The 23,488-nt window shown below is 58.8% G+C and overlaps 1 protein-coding gene across 1 annotated transcript; it reads left to right on the top strand.

Annotated features, from left to right (window-relative positions):
• Positions 1–226: 226 nt before the first annotated feature.
• LOC138751219 (1-phosphatidylinositol 4,5-bisphosphate phosphodiesterase beta-3-like) lies at positions 227–23,481 on the top strand (the record flags this gene model as incomplete). The annotated part of the gene is made up of 8 exons (XM_069913259.1): positions 227–331; positions 464–561; positions 2,453–2,530; positions 12,798–12,866; positions 22,258–22,398; positions 22,653–22,732; positions 23,149–23,202; positions 23,407–23,481. Coding segments are annotated over 8 exons (700 nt in total), but the record flags the coding sequence as incomplete, so codon positions are not given.
• Between the last annotated feature and the right edge of the window lie 7 nt (positions 23,482–23,488).

Below are 23,488 nucleotides of genomic sequence, written 5' to 3'. Positions count from 1 at the left end.
CATTGAATGGCGGAGCAGGCTAGAAGGGCCGAATGACCTACTCCTGCTCCTATCTTCTATGTTTCTATGTACAGGAATTACAAGAAACATTGGTGCCAAAAAAAGGGTCACTAGGGATCCTGTGTGGTCTGATATGGGTGGTGAGTTACCGCTCTGGGTGATGCCAACTGTGGTGACACCCCTGTAAAAAGTCACCATGAATAATTCCCAGTGCCCCTTACTGTAGGAGAAAGGCGTCCGTGCAAAGTGAAGGGAGGAACATTTCGGGGAGACATCAGGGGGACGTTCTTTCCACAGAGAGTGGTGGGAGGCCTGGAATACCTTGCCAGAGGTTGGTGGTGGAGGCTGGATCATTAGGGGCTTCTAAGAGACACCTACCTTTTCCCCTCCCCCCCCCCCCCCCCCGAGTCTGGAACCCTTCAGACTCAAATCCCCCCCCGCTGTAGTTGCAGGATTTAAAAAGAAAACGCCATTGGCGCCAGGACCAGGCGGTTGGACCACGGCTCAGTCTCTGCCTTCCGCTTTCCTAGCGCCGCTATTTTTTTCCTGGACCCTGCCAAGGTTAGGAGCCTGTGCCCTTCCCGCCGTGTCCGCCCTCCCTGGAGACGACAGGGTGGGTGGTGGGAGGTTAAAATGCCCTCGTTGGTCAGCGCAGATGGGGGGAGGGCAAGGATGGGGAAGTCTTGGGGGAGGGAAGCCCAACCCTCTGCATCTCATCCCAGATTGGGGACCACCTCGTGTTTGACGTAGAACCCCCCCCAGTCAATAGCCCCTTTGATGCTGCAAAGCTATGGTATGCCCGTCAGCATGGCCTGCTGGGGAAGCCGCCTTGTGGGCCAAAGACAGGCAAATCTAGGCTTCCTCCTTGTGATTCTTTCCCGAGGTGCCCAGAAGGCAGCTTTCACGCTCTGTGTTTAAAAGGGGCTAATAGGATCCTGGATGTGGGCCCCCAGCCCCCACCCCACCCCTTCCTGAGATCTCCTAATTTCCTCACTTCTTCAGAAATCTGTCAGCATCTTAAACACATTCGCCAAAGTTGGTTTCCACTCCTTCCTCTGGCAGAGAATTCCACCGATTCACCCCACCACACCCCTCTCTGGGAGAAGCGATTCCTCCTCATCTCTGTCCCGAATCTCAAGAGGGTGTCCCCTCATTCCACACTCACCTGCTAGTGGAAACAACCTCCCTGCTTTTATCTCTCCCCTTCATTTTATCTGTTGATCAGGACAGTCCCAGGTGAGTCACTCTACCCTCTTGGACTCTGGAACCGACCTGGTCCACCTCCTCTGCACCACCTCCAAATCCAGTCCATCCTTCTTCAAGGAAGGAGACCAGAACTACACTCAGTTCCCCAGGGGTGGCCTCACCAATGTGCTTCTACCACCCCTCACCCCCTCCCCATCCACAGTGGGCGTCCATTTCAGTTTGCAGTCCTGCTCCCTCACTGACGTGTCTGTCCACGGTCTCGGGCACAGCCAGACTGAGACTGCCTGCAAATTGGAGGAACGGCCCCTCCTCTTCCTCATCCATGCACCCTCTAACTGGATGGCGTTAACTGCGGCTTCTCTGGATTCCATTAGCGACCTGCCCACCACAGCACGTCTTTCTCCATGTCTCCCTTCTGCCAGTGCGTGCAATCTCTCTCCCTCCAGCACCCTCCCCCAGCTCTGCATTCCCAGAGCCACACCCTCCACCGACCAATTCTCCTTTCCCTCCGCCCTCCTGTGGCATCCACCTTGGCCCCTCATCCTGCACTCCTCCCCCAGTTTTTTTTGATTCTGCCTCCTGCCTGCTTTTTTGCTCGAACCCTGACAAAGGGCTCAGGCCCAAAACGTGGCCCTGTACCTGTCCCTCCTCTGGATGTGGGGGGAGGGGGTGCTGCTGATTTCCTCCAGCATTGACCTGGTTTGGGGACTTCAGGTTGTGCTTGGGCCTGACTCCTGTCCCTAGGGTGTGCGCCCTGGATAAATCCTCCCACCCCCCCCCCCCACCCCCGAGACGTGGATGTCAACCTCCTTCCCAACCTCTGGTGTCTGGGACACCCGATGCAGGGGAGAAAGGGCATGGGGCAATTCCTGGGATGGGAGCCTGGTCCCACTCTCCATGGGGGGTGGGGGGAGGAGATCTCATTGAAACATTATGAATGTTGAAAGGCGTGGACAGAGAAGGGTTGTTCCCCCACAGGTGAGAGAGTCTGGGATGAGAGGGCACAACTTTGGGATTGAGGGGCATCTACTCAGAACAGAAATGTGGAGGGATTTCTTCAGCCACGGGTGGTTGTGAATGCCATGGTTGGCAGGTTATTGATTAGCATCACCGAGGAGTGGGGTTGAGTGGGTAAGTGGATCAGCTCGTGATTGATTGGTGGGGTAGACTCGATGGCTGAACAGCCTATCTCTGCTCCTGGTTCTTTCAGCTCAAATTAAGTGATCCCTGCATCCCTTTTTCCCAGGACCCTCCGATCCGGACCCTGGTCACCCTGCGAGTGGATCCCCAAGGATTCTTCTTGTACTGGACTGGACAGAACAATGTAAGTCGGAGATGGCGCCAGACAGGCGTTTGCCAGGGAGGCAGTCCACTTGATGTTCCAGAGGTAGTACAGAGGCCAACACAGTGCAGATTGACGGAAGGATGACAGTCAGCGCATGACCAACCTGGGGTTTATTCAAGAGCCTGAGAACAGCTGTAACAGTGTGGTGACTGCCCGGAAAATTAAGTAAAACGTCTCTGGCTTGAGCCCCTTCATCAAGGTGTAGACAAAATGTGGGCAGCTGTTCAAATTAAAGGGTGGAAGGGGGGGGGGTGGTCAAAAGACGGGAAGTGATGGTTGAGGGAGGGAACAGCAGCGACCGGGGTGGAGGGGGATAGAAACTCGTGTTTAATTCATAAGGAGAGTTTCTCTATGTCTGACCCCGAGAGTGTGTGATGGGACGAACTGGAGGGGGCTTCATTCTGTGTCTGACCCTGGGAGTGTGTGATGGGATGAACTGGAGGGGGCTTCACTCTGTGTCTGACCCTGGGAGTGTGTGATGGGACGAGGCGGAGGGAGCTTCACTCAGTGTCTGACCCTGGGAGTGTGTGACGGGACGGTGTGGAGGGAGCTTCATTCTCTGTCTTACCCCGGGAGTGTGTGATGGGACAGGGCGGAGCATATTCCAGAGTATGCACATTGGATTTGGTGTCGAGCTTGTACAACAGGCTGAATCTGACGGAATCCCTGATCCTCGGGTGACCCGACCCCTTTGAATCTCCTGCTTCGAAGTTGATTTCCCAGGAACCTGGAGCTGCGTTGAGCAGGTGGGGGTGATCCGGGATTCCCTGCCCACCTCTTACCCCCCCCCCCGTGAAGGTTTTGAAGACCACAGGGGACTGGGGTGACATGCTGAGGTGGTGTTCCCAGGGTTTGGAACCTCCCAGGCAACTGGCTGCAGAGCAAGGAGTCCCTTCTGTCAGAGAGGCGGTCAAGCATGCAGAATCTTGGCGTGCCAAAGGATGTAAACAGGAAGTGGGCATTGGGAAACTTCCTGTGTCTCAAGACTTGACGCCGTGCGATTCAGCAAGTAGTTTGGGGCCTGGTTGCCATGGCATTTGGCCCATACTGATTCAGTGGGTGTGGGAGCCGTCTTCTCCACCCCCCCCACCCCAGTGATGGCCAGTGTCTGTGTGGGACCCGTCCTGGTGAGGGCCAGTGTGCGTGGGACCCGTCCTGGTGAGGGCCAGTGTGCGTGGGACCCATCCCCCAGGTGAGGGCCGGTGTGCGAGGGACCCGTCCCCCTGGTGAGGGCCGGTGTGCGGGGGACCCGCTCCCCCTGGTGAGGGCCGGAGTGCGGGGGACCCGCTCCCCCTGGTGAGGGCCGGAGTGCGGGGGACCCGCTCCCCCTGGTGAGGGCCAGAGTGCGGGGGACCCGCTCCCCCTGGTGAGGGCCGGAGTGCGGGGGACCCGCTCCCCCTGGTGAGGGCCGGAGTGCGGGGGACCCGCTCCCCCTGGTGAGGGCCGGAGTGCGGGGGACCCGCTCCCCCTGGTGAGGGCCGGAGTGCGGGGGACCCGCTCCCCCTGGTGAGGGCCGGAGTGCGGGGGACCCGCTCCCCCTGGTGAGGGCCGGAGTGCGGGGGACCCGCTCCCCCTGGTGAGGGCCGGAGTGCGGGGGACCCGCTCCCCCTGGTGAGGGCCGGAGTGCGGGGGACCCGCTCCCCCTGGTGAGGGCCGGAGTGCGGGGGACCCGCTCCCCCTGGTGAGGGCCGGAGTGCGGGGGACCCGCTCCCCCTGGTGAGGGCCGGAGTGCGGGGGACCCGCTCCCCCTGGTGAGGGCCGGAGTGCGGGGGACCCGCTCCCCCTGGTGAGGGCCGGAGTGCGGGGGACCCGCTCCCCCTGGTGAGGGCCGGAGTGCGGGGGACCCGCTCCCCCTGGTGAGGGCCGGAGTGCGGGGGACCCGCTCCCCCTGGTGAGGGCCGGAGTGCGGGGGACCCGCTCCCCCTGGTGAGGGCCGGAGTGCGGGGGACCCGCTCCCCCTGGTGAGGGCCGGAGTGCGGGGGACCCGCTCCCCCTGGTGAGGGCCGGAGTGCGGGGGACCCGCTCCCCCTGGTGAGGGCCGGAGTGCGGGGGACCCGCTCCCCCTGGTGAGGGCCGGAGTGCGGGGGACCCGCTCCCCCTGGTGAGGGCCGGAGTGCGGGGGACCCGCTCCCCCTGGTGAGGGCCGGAGTGCGGGGGACCCGCTCCCCCTGGTGAGGGCCGGAGTGCGGGGGACCCGCTCCCCCTGGTGAGGGCCGGAGTGCGGGGGACCCGCTCCCCCTGGTGAGGGCCGGAGTGCGGGGGACCCGCTCCCCCTGGTGAGGGCCGGAGTGCGGGGGACCCGCTCCCCCTGGTGAGGGCCGGAGTGCGGGGGACCCGCTCCCCCTGGTGAGGGCCGGAGTGCGGGGGACCCGCTCCCCCTGGTGAGGGCCGGAGTGCGGGGGACCCGCTCCCCCTGGTGAGGGCCGGAGTGCGGGGGACCCGCTCCCCCTGGTGAGGGCCGGAGTGCGGGGGACCCGCTCCCCCTGGTGAGGGCCGGAGTGCGGGGGACCCGCTCCCCCTGGTGAGGGCCGGAGTGCGGGGGACCCGCTCCCCCTGGTGAGGGCCGGAGTGCGGGGGACCCGCTCCCCCTGGTGAGGGCCGGAGTGCGGGGGACCCGCTCCCCCTGGTGAGGGCCGGAGTGCGGGGGACCCGCTCCCCCTGGTGAGGGCCGGAGTGCGGGGGACCCGCTCCCCCTGGTGAGGGCCGGAGTGCGGGGGACCCGCTCCCCCTGGTGAGGGCCGGAGTGCGGGGGACCCGCTCCCCCTGGTGAGGGCCGGAGTGCGGGGGACCCGCTCCCCCTGGTGAGGGCCGGAGTGCGGGGGACCCGCTCCCCCTGGTGAGGGCCGGAGTGCGGGGGACCCGCTCCCCCTGGTGAGGGCCGGAGTGCGGGGGACCCGCTCCCCCTGGTGAGGGCCGGAGTGCGGGGGACCCGCTCCCCCTGGTGTGGGCCGGAGTGCGGGGGACCCGCTCCCCCTGGTGAGGGCCGGAGTGCGGGGGACCCGCTCCCCCTGGTGAGGGCCGGAGTGCGGGGGACCCGCTCCCCCTGGTGAGGGCCGGAGTGCGGGGGACCCGCTCCCCCTGGTGAGGGCCGGAGTGCGGGGGACCCGCTCCCCCTGGTGAGGGCCGGAGTGCGGGGGACCCGCTCCCCCTGGTGAGGGCCGGAGTGCGGGGGACCCGCTCCCCCTGGTGAGGGCCGGAGTGCGGGGGACCCGCTCCCCCTGGTGAGGGCCGGAGTGCGGGGGACCCGCTCCCCCTGGTGAGGGCCGGAGTGCGGGGGACCCGCTCCCCCTGGTGAGGGCCGGAGTGCGGGGGACCCGCTCCCCCTGGTGAGGGCCGGAGTGCGGGGGACCCGCTCCCCCTGGTGAGGGCCGGAGTGCGGGGGACCCGCTCCCCCTGGTGAGGGCCGGAGTGCGGGGGACCCGCTCCCCCTGGTGAGGGCCGGAGTGCGGGGGACCCGCTCCCCCTGGTGAGGGCCGGAGTGCGGGGGACCCGCTCCCCCTGGTGAGGGCCGGAGTGCGGGGGACCCGCTCCCCCTGGTGAGGGCCGGAGTGCGGGGGACCCGCTCCCCCTGGTGAGGGCCGGAGTGCGGGGGACCCGCTCCCCCTGGTGAGGGCCGGAGTGCGGGGGACCCGCTCCCCCTGGTGAGGGCCGGAGTGCGGGGGACCCGCTCCCCCTGGTGAGGGCCGGAGTGCGGGGGACCCGCTCCCCCTGGTGAGGGCCGGAGTGCGGGGGACCCGCTCCCCCTGGTGAGGGCCGGAGTGCGGGGGACCCGCTCCCCCTGGTGAGGGCCGGAGTGCGGGGGACCCGCTCCCCCTGGTGAGGGCCGGAGTGCGGGGGACCCGCTCCCCCTGGTGAGGGCCGGAGTGCGGGGGACCCCTCCTCCCCCCCCTGCCAGTGTGTGGGTCCCAGAGAGGTGGGGTATCTGTACAGTCACTGTTCACCAATTAGTCTGCTCCCAGTCTGGACCCTCCTGCTTAGTGCTGGTAGTCGGGAGATCCAATCGAGGACTGGTGTGTTCACACTTCTCGTTCAGTTCCGACTGGGATGTGGAAGTGAGTGAGAGCAGGAGTCTGACTGTATCTGGAGCCTATGAGAAAGTGGCTGGGAATTAACCCCTCCCTCGCCAGAACGTGGTGAGATGCAGCCTTTTACTGCCCCCCCTTTGCCATTTCTCACCCACGGGTTGGTTCTCTCCTCCCCTTTCCTTTTGTTCCCATGCTCGTTTGGAGGGGCTTTCGCAACGAGTGAAGGCCTTTGGAGGCCAGGGATGAGGAGGGATGAATTGTGACTTGCAGAGGGTGGAATTGAAGGGGGGAGGGAGCAGTTAATGAAGAGATGGGAACAGGCCCATGTGGGGGGCAGCTGAAGATGAGAAAGATTGAAGTCTGTCGTGTCGAGTTGAAGTCTGTCCTGGAGAATTGCGCACAGTTTTGATCACCGAACTACAGGAAAGATATCAATAAGATAGAGGGCAGAGAAGGTTTATTAGGACGTTGCCCGGACGTCATAGACTGGAGGGGTTAGCACATTCACGATGGGCTGAACCGTTCTGCTCCCTGCCTGCTCCCTCCCAAGCCCCCCGAATGTGCAAAAGGCCCGAGGCGAGGAAGGTGGCTGTGGACGGCGATGCGGGGGAAGGGGTGGGGTGAGTGGGGAAGTGGGCGGATCGGTCAGCCTGACGTTCCCACGGCGCCAGGGTCCAAATGCATCAGGGGCTTGTTTGTGGGGTTCCCCCCAGGGCAGGGGTGAGGGCTCCGTTTTCCTCCCATCGTTCAAAACATACCGGGGGGTGGGTTGTAGGTTAATGGGGTATAATTGGGCAGTGCGGGCTGGAAGAGTCTGTTGCCGCGCTGTGCGTCTAAATCGAATGAAAAGTTGGGCTTGTCTGGGGCAGCAGGAAATTGTGTTGGAGGGTCCAATTTAGCTGCAGAATTCCCAGGGCTTGGCTCATCACCCCCACCCCTGCCCCCCCCCTCCCCACCCAACTTGCGATCTGAAGAATTCGAGTGGCTTTTGCTGCTGGCAACATTCTTGGGCATTTATCCAAGGTTTTCATCCCCCTTCCCTGCTTGGCGGCCAGTTTATGTTCAGTTGAGGGGGCGGGGGAGAGCTTCTTCAGAACAGGGAAAGATTTTCCCACCGTCCGGAGAAGTGCGGCTGAGGCTGTCAATCAGCCAGCGCATCTCTCGCAGCAAACCAGCCAGTGCCCTCTCTCTACCCCCCCCCCCCACCCCACCCCACTGCGCTCCGCAAAAGCTCTGCTCGGCTGAAGTGTTTACAGCCCAGATGTCAGTCCAGCCTGCACAGTATCTCGCATTCTTTCCTGCTCCCTCCTTCTCCTCCCACTCCCTTTGCATTGACGTGAGGAATAGAAGCAGGAGTTGGCCATCCCGCCCTTCAAGCCGGTGCCGCGATGGCTGATCTAATGATAGGGTTGTCTCCGCCAACTGTTCCCCACCTCCCTTAATTTTCTGTCTGCAGTAAAAGTCCCGGAAATCCATTTGCTTGAGCTCTGGACCCCATCCCCGGTAATCCGGACGTGTCATGAACTCTCAGCTTTGGTGTTCCTGTGTGCATTGTGTTAGCGCCGTGGATATACACCCAACCAATTCCCGAGCAATCCTGACTTTGGGACTTTTACTGTATGTTTTTAAAAAAAATCTCTCAACCTTGTCGTAAATACGTTTACTGAGGTCATCTCCACTGGTTCAATGGGCAGCGAATTCCACAGATTCCCCGCCCAGATTCCCCCTCACCTCTGTCCTCAATCTACTCCCCTGGATCTTGGGGCCACGTCCCTTCATTCTGGTCTCCCCCAACCATGGGAACAACTTACCCACCTCAATGTTATCTCTAATGTTTTATGTTTCTATATCCCCTCTCCTCCTCCTAAATCCCACCGAGTCCCATCCCAGATGACTTGATCTCTCCTCGTAGGCAGAACCTGGAAATGACCTGGTGAACCTCCACTGCACCGCCCCCAAAGCCAGTCCATCCTTCCTCGAGGCCAGAATGGTTTATGACTAGGGAGGGAAGGGGAGATGTAACCAACAGTGCATCTTCCTTCCCCCCCCCCCGACCTTTTCCCGCTAACCATCCTTGCCCCCGACCCTTTGACGTGTCTTCCCTAAACTTCCCTCCCTTCATTTTGCACAGATGTCCTCTGGTGTTTGCTGATCCGACCCCGGGAAGCAGGCGCTGGCCGTCCACCCTATCGATGCCCTTCACAATCCCATCGACCTCTATTCACTCACCTCTCATCCTTCCACACTCCAAAAACTCCCGGCTCTACGAATCTCGCCCTCATCAGACACCTTCTCCAAACCAGGCAGCATCCTGGTGAATCTCCTTTGCCCCCTCTCCACAGCGTCCCCATCCTCCCTGTAATGAGGCGACCAGGCCCGAGGCCTAATCACGGCCTCCTTCCCCCACGTCATCCTACAAGACCCCGGGATGGGCCCCTCACCTGTTGTAGGTCATCTGGAGCCTGGGACTTGGCTCTGTCAGAACCTTCTCCACCCCGCCCCCCCAAGACAGTTCCTGGGAATCATGGCGGGGGGGGGGCGCCTCGATTGGGTCTGCCATTGCCATTGCCCGCTGAACACGGAGGTTAGTGGGGTTAGAGACTCGACACTCCTGAACTTGTGGGGCCATTGGCCGACATGGTGTTGGGGAGTGGGTTGGGGGATTGGGAAGGAGAATCATAGAGGGAGAAATTGGGAAATGTGGGTGCACCAGGCCTGACCCAACCCCAAGACCCATGGTCCTGATGGCCTACAACAGGTGTTTAAGAGAGGTGGCGACATGGATGGAAGAAAAATGGACGGTTACGGGGTAGGGAGGGTTTAATACTTTTGTGGGAAGGAATATATGGGTCGGCACAACATTGAGGGCCGAAGGGTTTGTACTGTGCTGCAGCAGTCTGTTCGATGGGGCTAGTCGCATTGGGGCCTGCTGGGCTGCAATTAGGTGTCTCGGAAGCTACTAGGTTTCTCCCACTACCTATATCCCCCCCTCTCCTTGGCTTGCTCCTTTCCCCGCCTCTCCCCACTTCAACCTCCTTCTGGCTCACCCCATCGCTCTCTTGCTCACTCTCTCGCCACCTCATGCCTCACTTACCCATCCCCCTTCCCCAGCTTCCCCTCTCTCTCTCCCCACCCCCAGGCTCTCTTCCCCTGAGTCTGGCCACAGAGTCCTCCTGACCAAATGGGAAGCAGCGAGATGCAGTTAATTATCTGCCTCTGCCTGACGGTGGGGAAGGTCTGGATGGGTCAGTCTCCTGAGTCTCCTCTCCTGGGGGAGGGGATATCCTCTCTGGGATCCTTTAGGGGCAACAGTCACCCTGAGGCCTGCAAACCCCTGGACCCTCCAGATCACTATCTGGATTTCTGGAACCCCCGATGCGTTTCAAAGGGCGGGAGGAAACCAGAGCCCCTGGGGAAAACCCACACAGACACGGGGAGAATGTGCAAACTTCTCACAGACAGCATGGGATTTGTGCCTTCTGATTTGACAGCGACAATGGAGGGAAAGTTGAGGGGGGTGACCCTTCACCTTCTGAGATGCCTCATGATGTTAGAGGCCATTCTGTCCATCATTCTCATACTAGCTTGTGGTGAAATCCCAAACCCACATTTTTTTTTCCCTGGGTTATTCTGTCTCTATGCCCCACCCCTCTGCAGATCTTCTCTCTGCTCCACCTACAGACAACATTGTAGAGCCATTCATCCCAACGTCTGCTTTCTCTCTCACTTGCGATGGTTCCCCGCCATCCCATCAAACTCTGCCACCCCCACATTCTACTACCTGACCTGCAGGTAGACGAGGGGGCAGGGTTGGAGGGATTAATACTCGTGTGGCAGCATCCTAGAAGGGGCTGGCGGGACCTTGCAAACTCTGCACCGACAGCGCCGGAGGTGGGGATCGAGTCCGTGACACCAGAACCGGGCGTCTGTGGCACAGTGGGGCAGAACTGGGGGTAGAGGTTGGGATTGCAGGGTGGAGAAAACTATGGGGCCTGACTCTGGCACACACTGGATGCCTGAGGTGAGTTGCAGGCCTGCGAGGTCCCAACCTCATGGACAGGTTGGAGAGGCAAAATGGCCCTCGAAGCAGCGGGGGTGGTAGACGTTGTTCCCCCCCCTCCCCCCCCCCCCGCCGCCTTGCGGGGGCTGAACGTGGAGGGTGCGGGGAGTGGGGCAGTTCTTCCCCACCCCCTCTCCCCTGCTCTGCTCCCCCTGCAGCCCCTCCACCCACAGACTTCCTTTTCTCTCTCCCCTTCCACACCTCCAGACTTCCCTCCCTCCCACCCCCTTTGGGATGTTCATCACTTCCCCCCTGGGCATTCCTCCCTCCCCCTCTCCTTCCCCTCCCCCCCCCCCTCCTGTTCCACTCCCCTCCATACACGACTGAAGGAGGCCTCAGGCTCCCTGTGGTGTTGACCTCTGGATCAGCAACCGTGTTGTCGGGGAGTGGTTCAGATAGCAGGGATCACAGTCCATCCGGGGGAGCTCAACCCCCCCCCACACCCTCTTGTCTCTATGCCAGGAACAGTCCAGTCGCTAAACATGAACTCTGCCCTGAGCTGCTGTCCTGAGCTGGAGCATGTTCTTTCACCCCACCCACAGCCTCCTTCTCTTCCTGTTGACGGGGGGAGGCCATTGAGGGTGAATAGGAAGGGGTGGGAATCTGTGGGGAGTGTGGGATGAATGGTAAGAGGTGGGATCCATGGGGGTGAAGGGGTGGGATCTGTGGGGATGGGAATGGGAAGCGGTGGGGCTCTGTGGGGAGTATGAAGGTGAATAGGAAGGGATGGGGGTTGAGTGGGAAGGGATGTGGGTCTGTGGGGTGAACAGGAATGGTTGGGGGTCCGGGGGTAAACGGGAAGGGGTGGTGGTGAACAGGAAGTGGTGGTGGCTGGGGGGGGTGAATGGGAAGGGGTGGGGGTCCATGGGAAGAGTTGACGATCATCCCCCTCCTCCACCACATTGGTGTGTGAGAGCCACTCCTCATCCCACCACGAGGTGTCACATTTCGGGGCAGCTGCTGTTCTGTATCCCAGAATGCTTCAAAGGGCATTGCCTTACACGTCCCAGAATGCTGAGGTGCCGTCCATGGCCATTTGAGGGGCCCAACGCTTCTCCTCACTTGCCCATTTCCTATCCCCTAGGGTCTCAGTGTGTCTCCCTTGATGGAACAATGGGGAGTCTTGATTGAAGGTCTTGTGCGTGATTCAGATTTACCGTCAGAGTACAGTCTTGACATCATGCATGGCCCTGAGATTCTTCCTGTGGACATGGCCGAATTACCACAAATTGGCAGTGCAAGAAACTGTACTCAACGGACACATGTAAACAAACTGCAATACAGAGAAAAAAAATCAATCAAGGGCATGTCAGAGTTCTTAAACGGGCCCCTGATTGAGTTTGTTGTTGAGTTTGTTGGTGGAGGGGTAGCTGCTGTTCCTGAACCTGGTAGGTGCGAGTCTTGTGGCCCCGCACCTCTTTCCTGATGGCAGCAGCGAGAATAGAGCATGTGCTGCGTGGCGCGGACCCTTGATGGTCGCTGCTTCTCTCCAAGTTTCCCTTAGATGTTCCCGATAGCGTGGAGGGTTTTGCCTGTGACGTCCTGGGCTGTGTCCCCGACCTTTTTCAGGGCTTTACGCTCAGGGTATTGGTGTCCCCAGCACCAGACCGTGACGCAGCCGGTCAGCGCACTTTCCACCGTGCCTCTATAGAAATTTGCCCGGGTTTCCGGTGTCACACCAAACCTATGCAAACATCCAAGGAAGTCAAAGTGCTGATGTGTTCTCCTCACGATGTGTTGGGTCTGGGAATGATTCTCCAGCACGATGACTTAAACGTGCCACCCTCTCCACCTCCTTCCTGTCCTCTGACTCCCGCCCACCGCCGCGGCATCGTCGGCGAGCCTACGGAGGCATTGTCGGCGAGGGGGGCACCATACCCCTGGGAGGTGGGACCCGTGCTGGCCCCACGCCTAGTTTGGCCCTTTGCCCACTGTATGATGGGGTTTATGTGAACTGGGGTTCAAATCCCGCGCGGACTGTCAGGTGTTTGCTCTCCCTGTGACCTGGGGGATTTCTCTTGGGCACCCCCACCCTTCAAAAGCGATTATTTGGACTCATGGGCCAAAAAGGCCTATGTCTCTCAATGTTAAATCCCCCACGAGGTTCTCTCTCCCCTCCAGTAACACCTCCCTCTTCTCCTTCTCCCCCCCCTCCCATCAGGAAGTCGACCTGCTGGACACCTGCTGCATTCGAGATACTCGCACAGGACGCTTTGCCAAAGTTCCCAAGGTGAGTTTCCGTGGTGGTTTTTTTCTTGATCTCGCCCTTCACTTCCCACAGGTGCCATGTTTCACTTTGTTTCGGGGGAGCACAACGCTTGGGATGGTTGGCTTCCTGGGTGTTTGTGGAGATGTTTAATTACTTTGTTGGGGCAGGTATAGGAGAGAGCCAGGTGAAGTTTTGATCAACCGCGGGTTCTGTAGTTTTCAACACAAGGACCGGAGTTGTGCCAGTGAAAGTCAGCTAAGCCCATAATGAGGCTGAAATGCAAGATTTATAAAAATCAACTCGTTAGGAGCATCCTTAAGAAGAAAGAGCGTTCCGGTGTGATTGCAAAGGGAGTGGCCAGCCAAAGACACCCTCCTCTGCTGCTGGTGACTGAAGAATTCTTATGACAAAGACAAATCCCCACAATACCTGGTGAGGAGTCAACGGCCACTGTCCACAGGAGACTCGTGAGCAAAAATACAGGGGCTTCACTTCCGTGGGGAAAGGGGGTTCTGCTTTGGGTCTTGGCAGGTTCCTTTACCCACCCCCCCACCACACTTTTTCTCGCCAACACTGTGATACAGGTTGATCTTGACCTCGACCTCATCTGTCCACAAGACCCTTTGTTTCCCAGAATTCTCCAGGCTCCCAGACCTTCTCCCCGAGGGTAGCAGAGTGAACAGGGTGGTGGAGGTCTTTGAGGAGACAGGCTGCTTTTTTTTAAAAAAGCCGCCTCGCGTCTATGTCCTCGATGGAGTGGAATCTTGGCGCCCATGACGGAACAGGCTGGGTTAACCACCCTCTGGAGCAGAAGCTGTCCTGAGAGCTCGGACCAGGAACCAGCCAGAAATCCCCCCGTGGTACCACCCATTGAGAGTGCTCGGTGACTCTCCTCGGTTGCCTTGCGAAGCGTAGCCACTGGCGGGCCTTCATCGCGGCTGCATCGATGTGGAGGCTCCGGGGCAGACCCCTGGAGACGTTGCCTCCCAGGAGATCTGACCCTCCCCGCTGTGGAGCTACTCGGCGAGGACCGGGTCATGCCCACCCTGAAGGCGGCCAGTCCTTTTGTGACTACAGGGCTCACCAGGGCGCTCCTGATGTTCCCAACGAGTTGATTTTTGGGTCCTCCTAAGGGTTTTGGTGACATCTCTCACTGTTTTGCTCCTGGTTTCCAGCCTCATAATGGCTTCCTTGGCCCAGCCCAGTTGAAAACTACAGACTCCAAAGGTGGTCAAAAGCTTCGCCCAGCTCTCTCCTACTCTCCCAGTCCTCGAGAGGCCAAATGTCCCAAACTTTACGTGCCCCGAAATGTGTAAAAAGTGCTAGAATCTTAAACCGAATGTCTGCAAATAAAATCTGGGATGTCCAGATTAATCGCGCAATGTCAAATTTAAAACCATGGAGCACGGAGGCAAACAAAAGGGCGGGGGGGAGAAAAAGAGTGTATTTGTCCCGAACGTTGGGTCCCACCCAGCCCCACATTGATCCCATCCCTCCTCCTTCACCCCCCCCCGAAACCCAGGATCTCTCCTGCTCCTCACCTCCCCCAGGGGAGGGGGGCCGATGAACCCCGGCATTGGAATCCGGGGAAGACTAACACGAGAGAGCGCAGGCTCTGAGGTTGAGGTTTAAAAACACAACGCTGGAGAAACTCAGCAGGTCAAACAGTGCAGCAAAAATCCAAGGTTCAATTTGTTGTCATTTCTAACAAAACTGGGTCATATTTACATGAGATTTCTTCTGCCTAGTGTCCGGCAGATTTGCCGTCAGCAGGAATTACCTGAAACACCTCTTACAGTCAGAGAGAAGCAAAAGAGAGTCCGTCCCCCCCTTCCCAGAGTCACCGAGCATCCGTGGATTTGCCTCCAGCGCCCCTGCGGCTGCACAGAGTCCGGTCTGAACCATCGGCGGCCTGAGCTCCGGATCCGAACCTCCGACGCGGTCAGGGATCTTCCCCCCCCCCCCGCCCCCCAGCACCTTCACACCCTGGTTCCAATACCCAGCCTCCCCTTCAGCCAGTCTCCCGACGGCAGCCACCCTCACCCCTCTGTGGGTTCTTCGCCTTGTGCTGCCCACCACAGGCGTGGGTCTCTCAGCCGCAGAGCCCCCTCGCCAATCTGCCGCCGTGGGCTGTCTCCTCTGCTCCTTTCCAGACCGGGGTGGGAGGGGGGTGATCTCCCTGTCTTCTGGTGTCCCCCGGAGTCTGCAACCCCTTGTGACCGGTGCTAATCAGAGGCGCCACCATCTTGGGCGCAGACCCCACGGTTGTGGGATTTCAAACTAAACTACCAAAGAGCACCTATTACTGAGTACAGGAGTTGGGAAGTTACGGCGAAGTTGTATAAGACGTTGATGAGGCCAGATTTGGAGTATTGCATGCAGTTTTAGTCACCGATCTACAGGAAGGATATCAATAAGATTGAAAGAGTCAAGAGAAAATTTACTAGGATGTTGCCCGGTCATCAGGAACCAAGGTACAGGGAAAGGTTAAACGGATATGGACTTTATTCCCTGGAGTGTAGAAGAATGAGGGGAGATTTGATGGCGGTGTTTAAAATTGAGTCAATGCACTAAGGCGCTGGGGGGTGGGACCACACTGGGAGATCCTGTCAGAGGGGGTGACCCCAAAATTGACTGCCGATACAATTTTTGTGCAGTGTTTCAGCAGAAATTTGATTTTTTTTAAAAAGATACCCCCTGGGGTTAGCTATTACGACAAAAACATTTCGTCGTTCCATGCATCAGTGGACATACGAGGCTAAAACTCGATGCTCCCTTCTAACGCGCTCCGGTCAGAGCGGTCACTATTACCCAGTGACAACCACACTGCGAATCACGCAGCTCGGACTGCCCGCAGAAATAAGCAGGCACTACTATTGTCGCTGCTGCCGGGGTGTGTGTTTTTTTTTAAAGCCATCGCTGCTTCAGTCAAAGTTTTTGGTGGTTTTGGCTACAATCTTGTGGCTGTTAGTATTTGTGGAACCTCGATCAATTACCATTTTGAGAATGAGGTCGTAATTAAAGGGAAAAGGGAAAAAAATAGAGAGAAAAAGCTTCCACTCAGTGGAAAGATTTGGCAAAACAATTTTGGGTAATGCAATATTGCAATGATGTGTGGAATGTTAATTTTGCTTGTTGTTTAATCTTGCTACGATCGCTGTTGCCTTTGGGTGATGTCCGGGAATTACGAGTAGCACCGGTACAGAAACCGTTGGGCGACAAAACCCTTCCCCCTACTCAATGTTGTCAGGAAGACCAAGAAAAGGAAGAAAACCCAAAGAACTCGACCTCCCTCCTTCCCCCACGGGATGCTTTGACATCAAATTAAAGGTCGAATCTAGAACTGAGGGGGTAAACTGTGTACGTAAATAAATGCATTCAGTGGGCAAAAGAAATGGATTTAATGAGCGTGAAAATAGTCTAAGGACTCAAATTTTATGAAAATTGATGTTTAGCGTAGAACACGGAAAACCTGATCTTTTCTAAATTATGACCATCGAGCACTAGTGGTGGGGTGGGGGGGGGGGGCGGAAACGGGACCTCTCTCCACAACCAGCCGTTTTCAACCTTTTCTGTCCCGCTCACATCCCACTCTAAGTGATCCCTCTGCCATCGGGGCTCTGTGATTAGTAAAGGATTGCTTGAGAGGGGACATGAGTGGAAGATGAGAACCACTGCTCTAGATCTGATTGTGACTGAAATATTTGGCTGGAGAAAAATTGTCATTGGCCCATTTCTTCTGGGAGTTCTGAAACTGTGCTCGTAACGAGTCAATGAGGAATGATTAAAACTTTTCAAACTTTTTCTTCCACTCACCACCTTAAGCAATCCCTTTCTAATCACTCGGGCATAGGGATTCCTTAAAGTGGTATGTGAGTGGAAAGAAAAAGGTTGAGAACCACTGCATTAAAGGATTAGGTTCAAGATGAATGTGTAATATTCAAAACACAAAAAATTTCCTTCTAGAAAGTCTCAAGAGGTCGACAGGACCAGAACATGTGTATCAAAGTTGCTTCCCTGTCGTTATATCTGTTACATGGGATTTAGATCAGGAAATATGCGGGATGACGTACTGCATAAGAGAAGGTTGAGAATGTAGTGAAGAAGTGTGAACCCATTTAAGAATCCCAATTTTGGTTTGAGCTGGAAAACTGTAGACCATGTTCCTTTAATCGAACCGAGGGGAAAGCCGGCACGATATTGAAAGCATGACATGCACAAAGGTTATTAAACCCTTCTGGGAGGGTTGTGATTTGGGAATTGCATCCAGCCATGGGAAAATATGGTATTTGAACCTGTTTTTTAAAAAAAATAGATTCTGATCTGCAAGCATCTTTAAAAAAAAAAATTATAATATGAATTTGGTCAATTAAACTTTGCTGGTTCTAAAGACCTGAGACAACTGTCCACAAACCAATCTCGTAAACGTGGAATACCTTTATCATCCTAATTTATCAAGCGTCAGATCTCTTGGAGAAGGTAATACAGAATCAGATGATCAAAAACTTGAAATCTATTAAATCAGAAAGTTTCCTAATTGAAACAAGATACATAAGGAAGGTTCTAACCACGGGGCTGGTCGCTGTTCTCTTAACGTCAGCTGACAGAAAAGGAAGTGCCACTCCTGAAAAGGATAAAGCCAGAAAATTTCTCAGCCCACCACAATTCCGAAGAGACCCAAACTGGGCCATCCTGTCTATCGAATCCAAACACCTGGTTGTCGATCGCTGTCCAAAATTCGGCGATGCCAAACCTCTGTTCCCATTAGATCTCCGCGAGTGAAGCTTGTTCGGCTGGGGTCATTTCTTTTGGCAAACGTCAGAAGGTGCAGTAGAGTCAGGGGAATCAAAAGAACAGTAACTGGGGGATGAAACCGGTTTAAAAGTTTGAGTTAACACGGCCAGCTCAGGAAAAGGGAGAGGTGGCCATCCGGATGATGCCCGCTCAAATTGTTTTTGTAAAGAACATTTTCCGTAAATAAGCGCTTTTGATTTTTAAGCCCCTTTCTCCCTCCACCCCCTCTTCCACTGGGATCCAAGTTAATCGGCCCATGCAGTGCCCTGGGCTGGGAAAGCCACTTCTTCCAGGCCACCGGCTGCTTTTCCGCCGAACGCGGCGCTCATCCCCGGGGAGTCAACCTTCTCCTGGAAATGGGTGACTTTCTGCTGTCCCCTTTCTCTCCCTCGTCTTCCCCCCCCCCCACCCGGCTGGTTGTTATCGGCACGCAATGCCAGTGGGGGTGTCAGGGTCGGGGTAGCTGGTTCCTGGCGTGAAGTGCCATTTGAAGCTGGTGCGCTGACAGTTTTCTCCTACTGGACCCCATCCCCATCAATTCCTGGGTCAGCGAGCCGGTGGAAAAGGGGCCTATAATTAAACTGATTCTTAATTACCTTAACATGGGGGAGGGGTAAAAGTTGACGCTTGTGGTTTATATTACCCAGAAAAGTGCCTGAATTGTGATCGTGATGATGACAAGAAGTTAATTTTGCCCATTGCCTGTCTCACTACTAGTCACTTGTCTGAGTGGCCAATGGTACACGTAACCCAGCACAACCTGTCGATTGGTCGGGGACTAAACCAGATCCCTCACCAGGCCTGTGCGCCTGGGTGTCTAGGAACCCTGTGGGATGAAAAACCAAGACAGGATCAGGATCCGTTGTCACGAACAAGTCGTGAAATTCGCTGTTTTGCGGCAGAGTCACAGGGCAAACAGTCATAACCAGCTTACAAACATTACTATATTAAAAAAAATATGTCCACGAGAAGTCAGGCCATGTCCATGGTTCATTCAGGGATCTGATGGCGGAGGGGAAAAAGCTGTCCTTGTGTCGCTGGGGGGCTCATCTTCAAGCTCCTGGACCTTTTCCCCGAGGGTAGCAGAGTGAAGAGGGTGGTTGGGGTCTTTGAGGATAGAGGCTGCTTTTTTAAGAGACCGCCTCGTGTCAGTGTTTCCGATGGAGTGAAGTCTGGTGCCCACAGGCCGAGTTAGCAACCCTCTGGAGTTTATTCCTCCTGAGAGTTGGCGCTTGTGTATCAGGCAGTGATGCAACCGGCCAGAATGTTCTCTGCACGGTACCACCTTGTAGAAGTTTATGAGAGACTTCGGTGACGTCCTGACCCTGTCAAAGTGCGGGCGCACCCTCTCATGAGGTCAACAGCCAGCTAGCGAACATGCACAGAAAGGGCATACCTTGCATCAAAGCTCTGTCTGGCCACTCACTCTCCCCCTCAGCCGCCAGGGACCTCACCCTGCTGCTGGATCGGGGGGGGGGGGGGGAATGTCAGAGAGGGTAGGAGTCTGGAGCTACCTACCCCTGGCTCACCTAAAATTCATTCACGCACACCGCTCCTTTCTGAGGACTGGGCTATCCTTGTAAACCGACTTCCAGGAGTCCTCCTGTGGGGGAGGGAAGGAGGAGATCTCGCCGCCATCGCCGTTACATTCAGTGATCAATGGGAATCAAGATTTACCAGTAACTTCCTTAAAAAAAAACAAATACATTACTAAGGATTCTGTACAGTCTGGTGCAGGAGGAGGTCCACAGTGTGGGAGTGGGGGGGGGGTGTTGGTAATGCCATGAGTTACCTCTCTGCACTGAGGGTGGGCGAAATCCAAACCAGAGGCCGTGGGTTAAGAGTGAAAGGGGAACTTCTTCACACCGAGCTGAAGTGGTGAACACGGGCTCCATTTTAACATTTAGGAAGAGTTTGGACGGGAATGGGAATGGGTGCAGGTCAGGAAAAAAAATGGTTCAGCACCAGACTAGAAGGGCCTGTTTCATTTTTAACTTATGAGGAACGTTGACCTCTCCTAGAACAGCAGAGTAACAGGCCCTTCTAGTCCATGTCCCACTGACCCTCAACTGAAGAGAAGCCTCCCCGTACCCCTCCTGTTCAGCAACCCAGCCAAAATAATCTCGGATGTCAAAATACAGCCCGCAGTCAGCACTTCACACTCACCACACCCCTATAGATTCGACCCCACCCCAGCTCCCTCTTGGGGGGGGGGGGGTGGGGAAAACCGCAGCGGTCACGAGAACTAGCTCATCTCGGTGATGTAGAAGCCCAAACCCGATCAGCGTTCTGGTGAAATGCCACCTCCTGTTCACCCCACAGTCTCCCCTCGGCAGCCTGCCTGCCCGACTGAGGCCTGATGTCACAGAGCAGCGCTGTTCGCCCATCCCCGCCCTCTGGTCCCTGCTGCCTGCTTTTGGGTTTGGCTCTGATCTCCGGGACCCTGATTCCTGTTCAGGACTGACTGTTCCAGAAACGAGCACAGGGCTTTGGCATTTCCACCACCCTGGTCTCCAGCCCTGTATCCATGCTCATTGAGACGGTCCTGTCGGCTGGACACAAAGCCACGTTAAACACAGATTTCCCTCCTCTTCCCCCCCCTCTTCCCCCCCTCTTCCCCCCCTCTTCCCCCCCCTCTTCCCCCCCCTCTTCGCCCCCCCCTCTTCGCCCCCCCCTCTTCGCCCCCCCCTCTTCGCCCCCCCCCTCTTCCCCCCCTCCTCTTCGCCCCCCCTCCTCTTCGCCCCCCCTCCTCTTCGCCCCCCCTCCTCTTCGCCCCCCCTCCTCTTCGCCCCCCCTCCTCTTCGCCCCCCCTCCTCTTCGCCCCCCCTCCTCTTCGCCCCCCCTCCTCTTCGCCCCCCCTCCTCTTCGCCCCCCTCCTCTTCGCCCCCCCTCCTCTTCGCCCCCCCTCCTCTTCGCCCCCCCCCTCCTCTTCGCCCCCCCCTCCTCTTCGCCCCCCCTCCTCTTCGCCCCCCCCTCCTCTTCGCCCCCCCCTCCTCTTCGCCCCCCCCTCCTCTTCGCCCCCCCCTCCTCTTCGCCCCCCCTCCTCTTCGCCCCCCCCTCCTCTTCGCCCCCCCCTCCTCTTCGCCCCCCCTCCTCTTCGCCCCCCCCTCCTCTTCGCCCCCCCTCCTCTTCGCCCCCCCCTCCTCTTCGCCCCCCCCTCCTCTTCGCCCCCCCCTCCTCTTCGCCCCCCCCCTCCTCTTCGCCCCCCCCTCCTCTTCGCCCCCCCCTCCTCTTCGCCCCCCCCTCCTCTTCGCCCCCCCCTCCTCTTCGCCCCCCCTCCTCTTCGCCCCCCCTCCTCCTCTTCGCCCCCCCCTCCTCTTCGCCCCCCCCCTCCTCTTCGCCCCCCCTCCTCTTCGCCCCCCCTCCTCTTCGCCCCCCCCCTCCTCTTCGCCCCCCCCTCCTCTTCGCCCCCCCCTCCTCTTCGCCCCCCCTCCTCTTCGCCCCCCCCTCCTCTTCGCCCCCCCCTCCTCTTCGCCCCCCCCTCCTCTTCGCCCCCCCCTCCTCTTCGCCCCCCCCTCTCTTCGCCCCCCCCCTCCTCTTCGCCCCCCCCTCCTCTCGCCCCCCCTCCTCTTCGCCCCCCCTCCTCTTCGCCCCCCCTCCTCTTCGCCCCCCCTCCTCTTCGCCCCCCCCTCCTCTTCGCCCCCCCCTCCTCTTCGCCCCCCCCCTCCTCTTCGCCCCCCCCTCCTCTTCGCCCCCCCCTCCTCTTCGCCCCCCCCTCCTCTTCGCCCCCCCCTCCTCTTCGCCCCCCCCTCCTCTTCGCCCCCCCCTCCTCTTCGCCCCCCCCTCCTCTTCGCCCCCCCCCTCCTCTTCGCCCCCCCCTCCTCTTCGCCCCCCCTCCTCTTCGCCCCCCCTCCTCTTCGCCCCCCCTCCTCTTCGCCCCCCCCTCCTCTTCGCCCCCCCCTCCTCTTCGCCCCCCCCTCCTCTTCGCCCCCCCCTCCTCTTCGCCCCCCCCTCCTCTTCGCCCCCCCCTCCTCTTCGCCCCCCCCTCCTCTTCGCCCCCCCCTCCTCTTCGCCCCCCCCTCCTCTTCGCCCCCCCCTCCTCTTCGCCCCCATCCCTCCTCTTCGCCCCCCCCTCCTCTTCGCCCCCACCCTCCTCTTCGCCCCCCCCTCCTCTTCGCCCCCCCCTCCTCTTCGCCCCCCCCTCCTCTTCGCCCCCCCCTCCTCTTCGCCCCCCCTCCTCTTCGCCCCCCCCTCCTCTTCGCCCCCCCCTCCTCTTCGCCCCCCCCTCCTCTTCGCCCCCCCCCTCCTCTTCGCCCCCCCCTCCTCTTCGCCCCCCCCTCCTCTTCGCCCCCCCTCCTCTTCGCCCCCCCCCTCCTCTTCGCCCCCCCTCCTCTTCGCCCCCCCTCCTCTTCGCCCCCCCTCCTCTTCGCCCCCCCTCCTCTTCGCCCCCCCTCCTCTTCGCCCCCCCCTCCTCTTCGCCCCCCCCTCCTCTTCGCCCCCCCTCCTCTTCGCCCCCCCCCTCCTCTTCGCCCCCCCCCCTCCTCTTCGCCCCCCCCCTCCTCTTCGCCCCCCCCCTCCTCTTCGCCCCCCCCCTCCTCTTCGCCCCCCCCCTCCTCTTCGCCCCCCCCCTCCTCTTCGCCCCCCCCTCCTCTTCGCCCCTCCCTTCTCCTCTTGTTAGGATCCGAAGCTGAGGGAACCACTGGGCTTTGGGAAGCCAGAGGAGCACCTGGAGAACAAAATGGTGACAGTAGTTCACGGTTCGGATATGGTCAACATCAGCTTCCTCAACTTCATGGCCATGCAGGAGGAGACAGCCAAGGTGAGGGGCTGGGGGAGACGTGTGCCCGCCCGCCTGGGGAGACCCCTCCACTCCACCTCACCTGGTAGGGAGAGAAGGGTGTTGTTTACTTGGGGTCTGGAGATCTCGGGTTAACCCCGAGACTTTCCCAGCTGTGAGCTGTCGATGATGAGGACGAATGGCCTGTGTGGCGGCAGGGCTGGGGGTTGTGGGTTGGGGAAGGGGTGGGGACAGACGTGGAGAGACCCCTGATATCTTCCCCCTCCCACTCCCAGGTCTGGACTGAAGAACTCTTCAAATTGGCTACCAACATTTTGGCACACAACGCTTCCAGAGAGACCTTTCTCCACAAAGTGTGAGTGGGCAAGGGTCAGGGAGGGGCGCAGGTGGACGGTGCGAGGGAGCTTCACTCTGCGTCTGACCCTGGGAATGTATGATGGGATGGTGCAGACGGAGCTTCACTTTGTGTCTGACCCGGGGAGTGTGTAATAGGACAGTGCGGAGGGAGCTTCCCTCTGTTTCTGACCCTGGGAGTGTGTGATGGGAAGGTGCGGAGGGAGCTTCATTCTGTATCTGACCCCAGGAGTGTGTGATGGGACGGTGCGGGGGAGTTTCACTCTGTATCTGACCCCAGGAGGAAGGGAGACGATGAGGAGGGTTCGAGATGGGAGGGGAGAAGATAGGGAGGGGTGAGACAGCAGGTGTGTGTGATAGATGGGAGGGTGAATCACCTGGTTTAGGAATAGAGGATTCACCCCCTTCCCTCCACAGGTACGTCAAACTGAAACTGCAGGTTAACCAGGACGGACATATCCCTGTCAAGAAGTGAGTAGGTGCCCCTTCCCCCTACCCCCCACTCATTCCTCCCCCCACTTGCCACTCTCCCATTCCCCCCCTCCCATTTCCCCCCTCCATTCCCCTCCTCCCCATCACACTCCCATTCACCTCTCTTCCCTCACCCGCTCCCACCCCCACCCCATCTTGACCATCCCTCAACCCCCTGACACCCTGGGGGTTTTGTCTTTGCAGCATTATCAAGCTGTTCTCAGTGGACAAGAAGCGAGCGGAAAGTGCCCTGGACTCCTGCGGCCTCAATTTCAGTCGGTGAGTA

Source organism: Narcine bancroftii, unplaced genomic scaffold, assembly GCF_036971445.1.
Source record: "Narcine bancroftii isolate sNarBan1 unplaced genomic scaffold, sNarBan1.hap1 Scaffold_849, whole genome shotgun sequence".
In the NCBI taxonomy this organism is placed as follows: domain Eukaryota; kingdom Metazoa; phylum Chordata; class Chondrichthyes; order Torpediniformes; family Narcinidae; genus Narcine; species Narcine bancroftii.
This window is presented reverse-complemented; position numbering and strand designations above follow the sequence as displayed.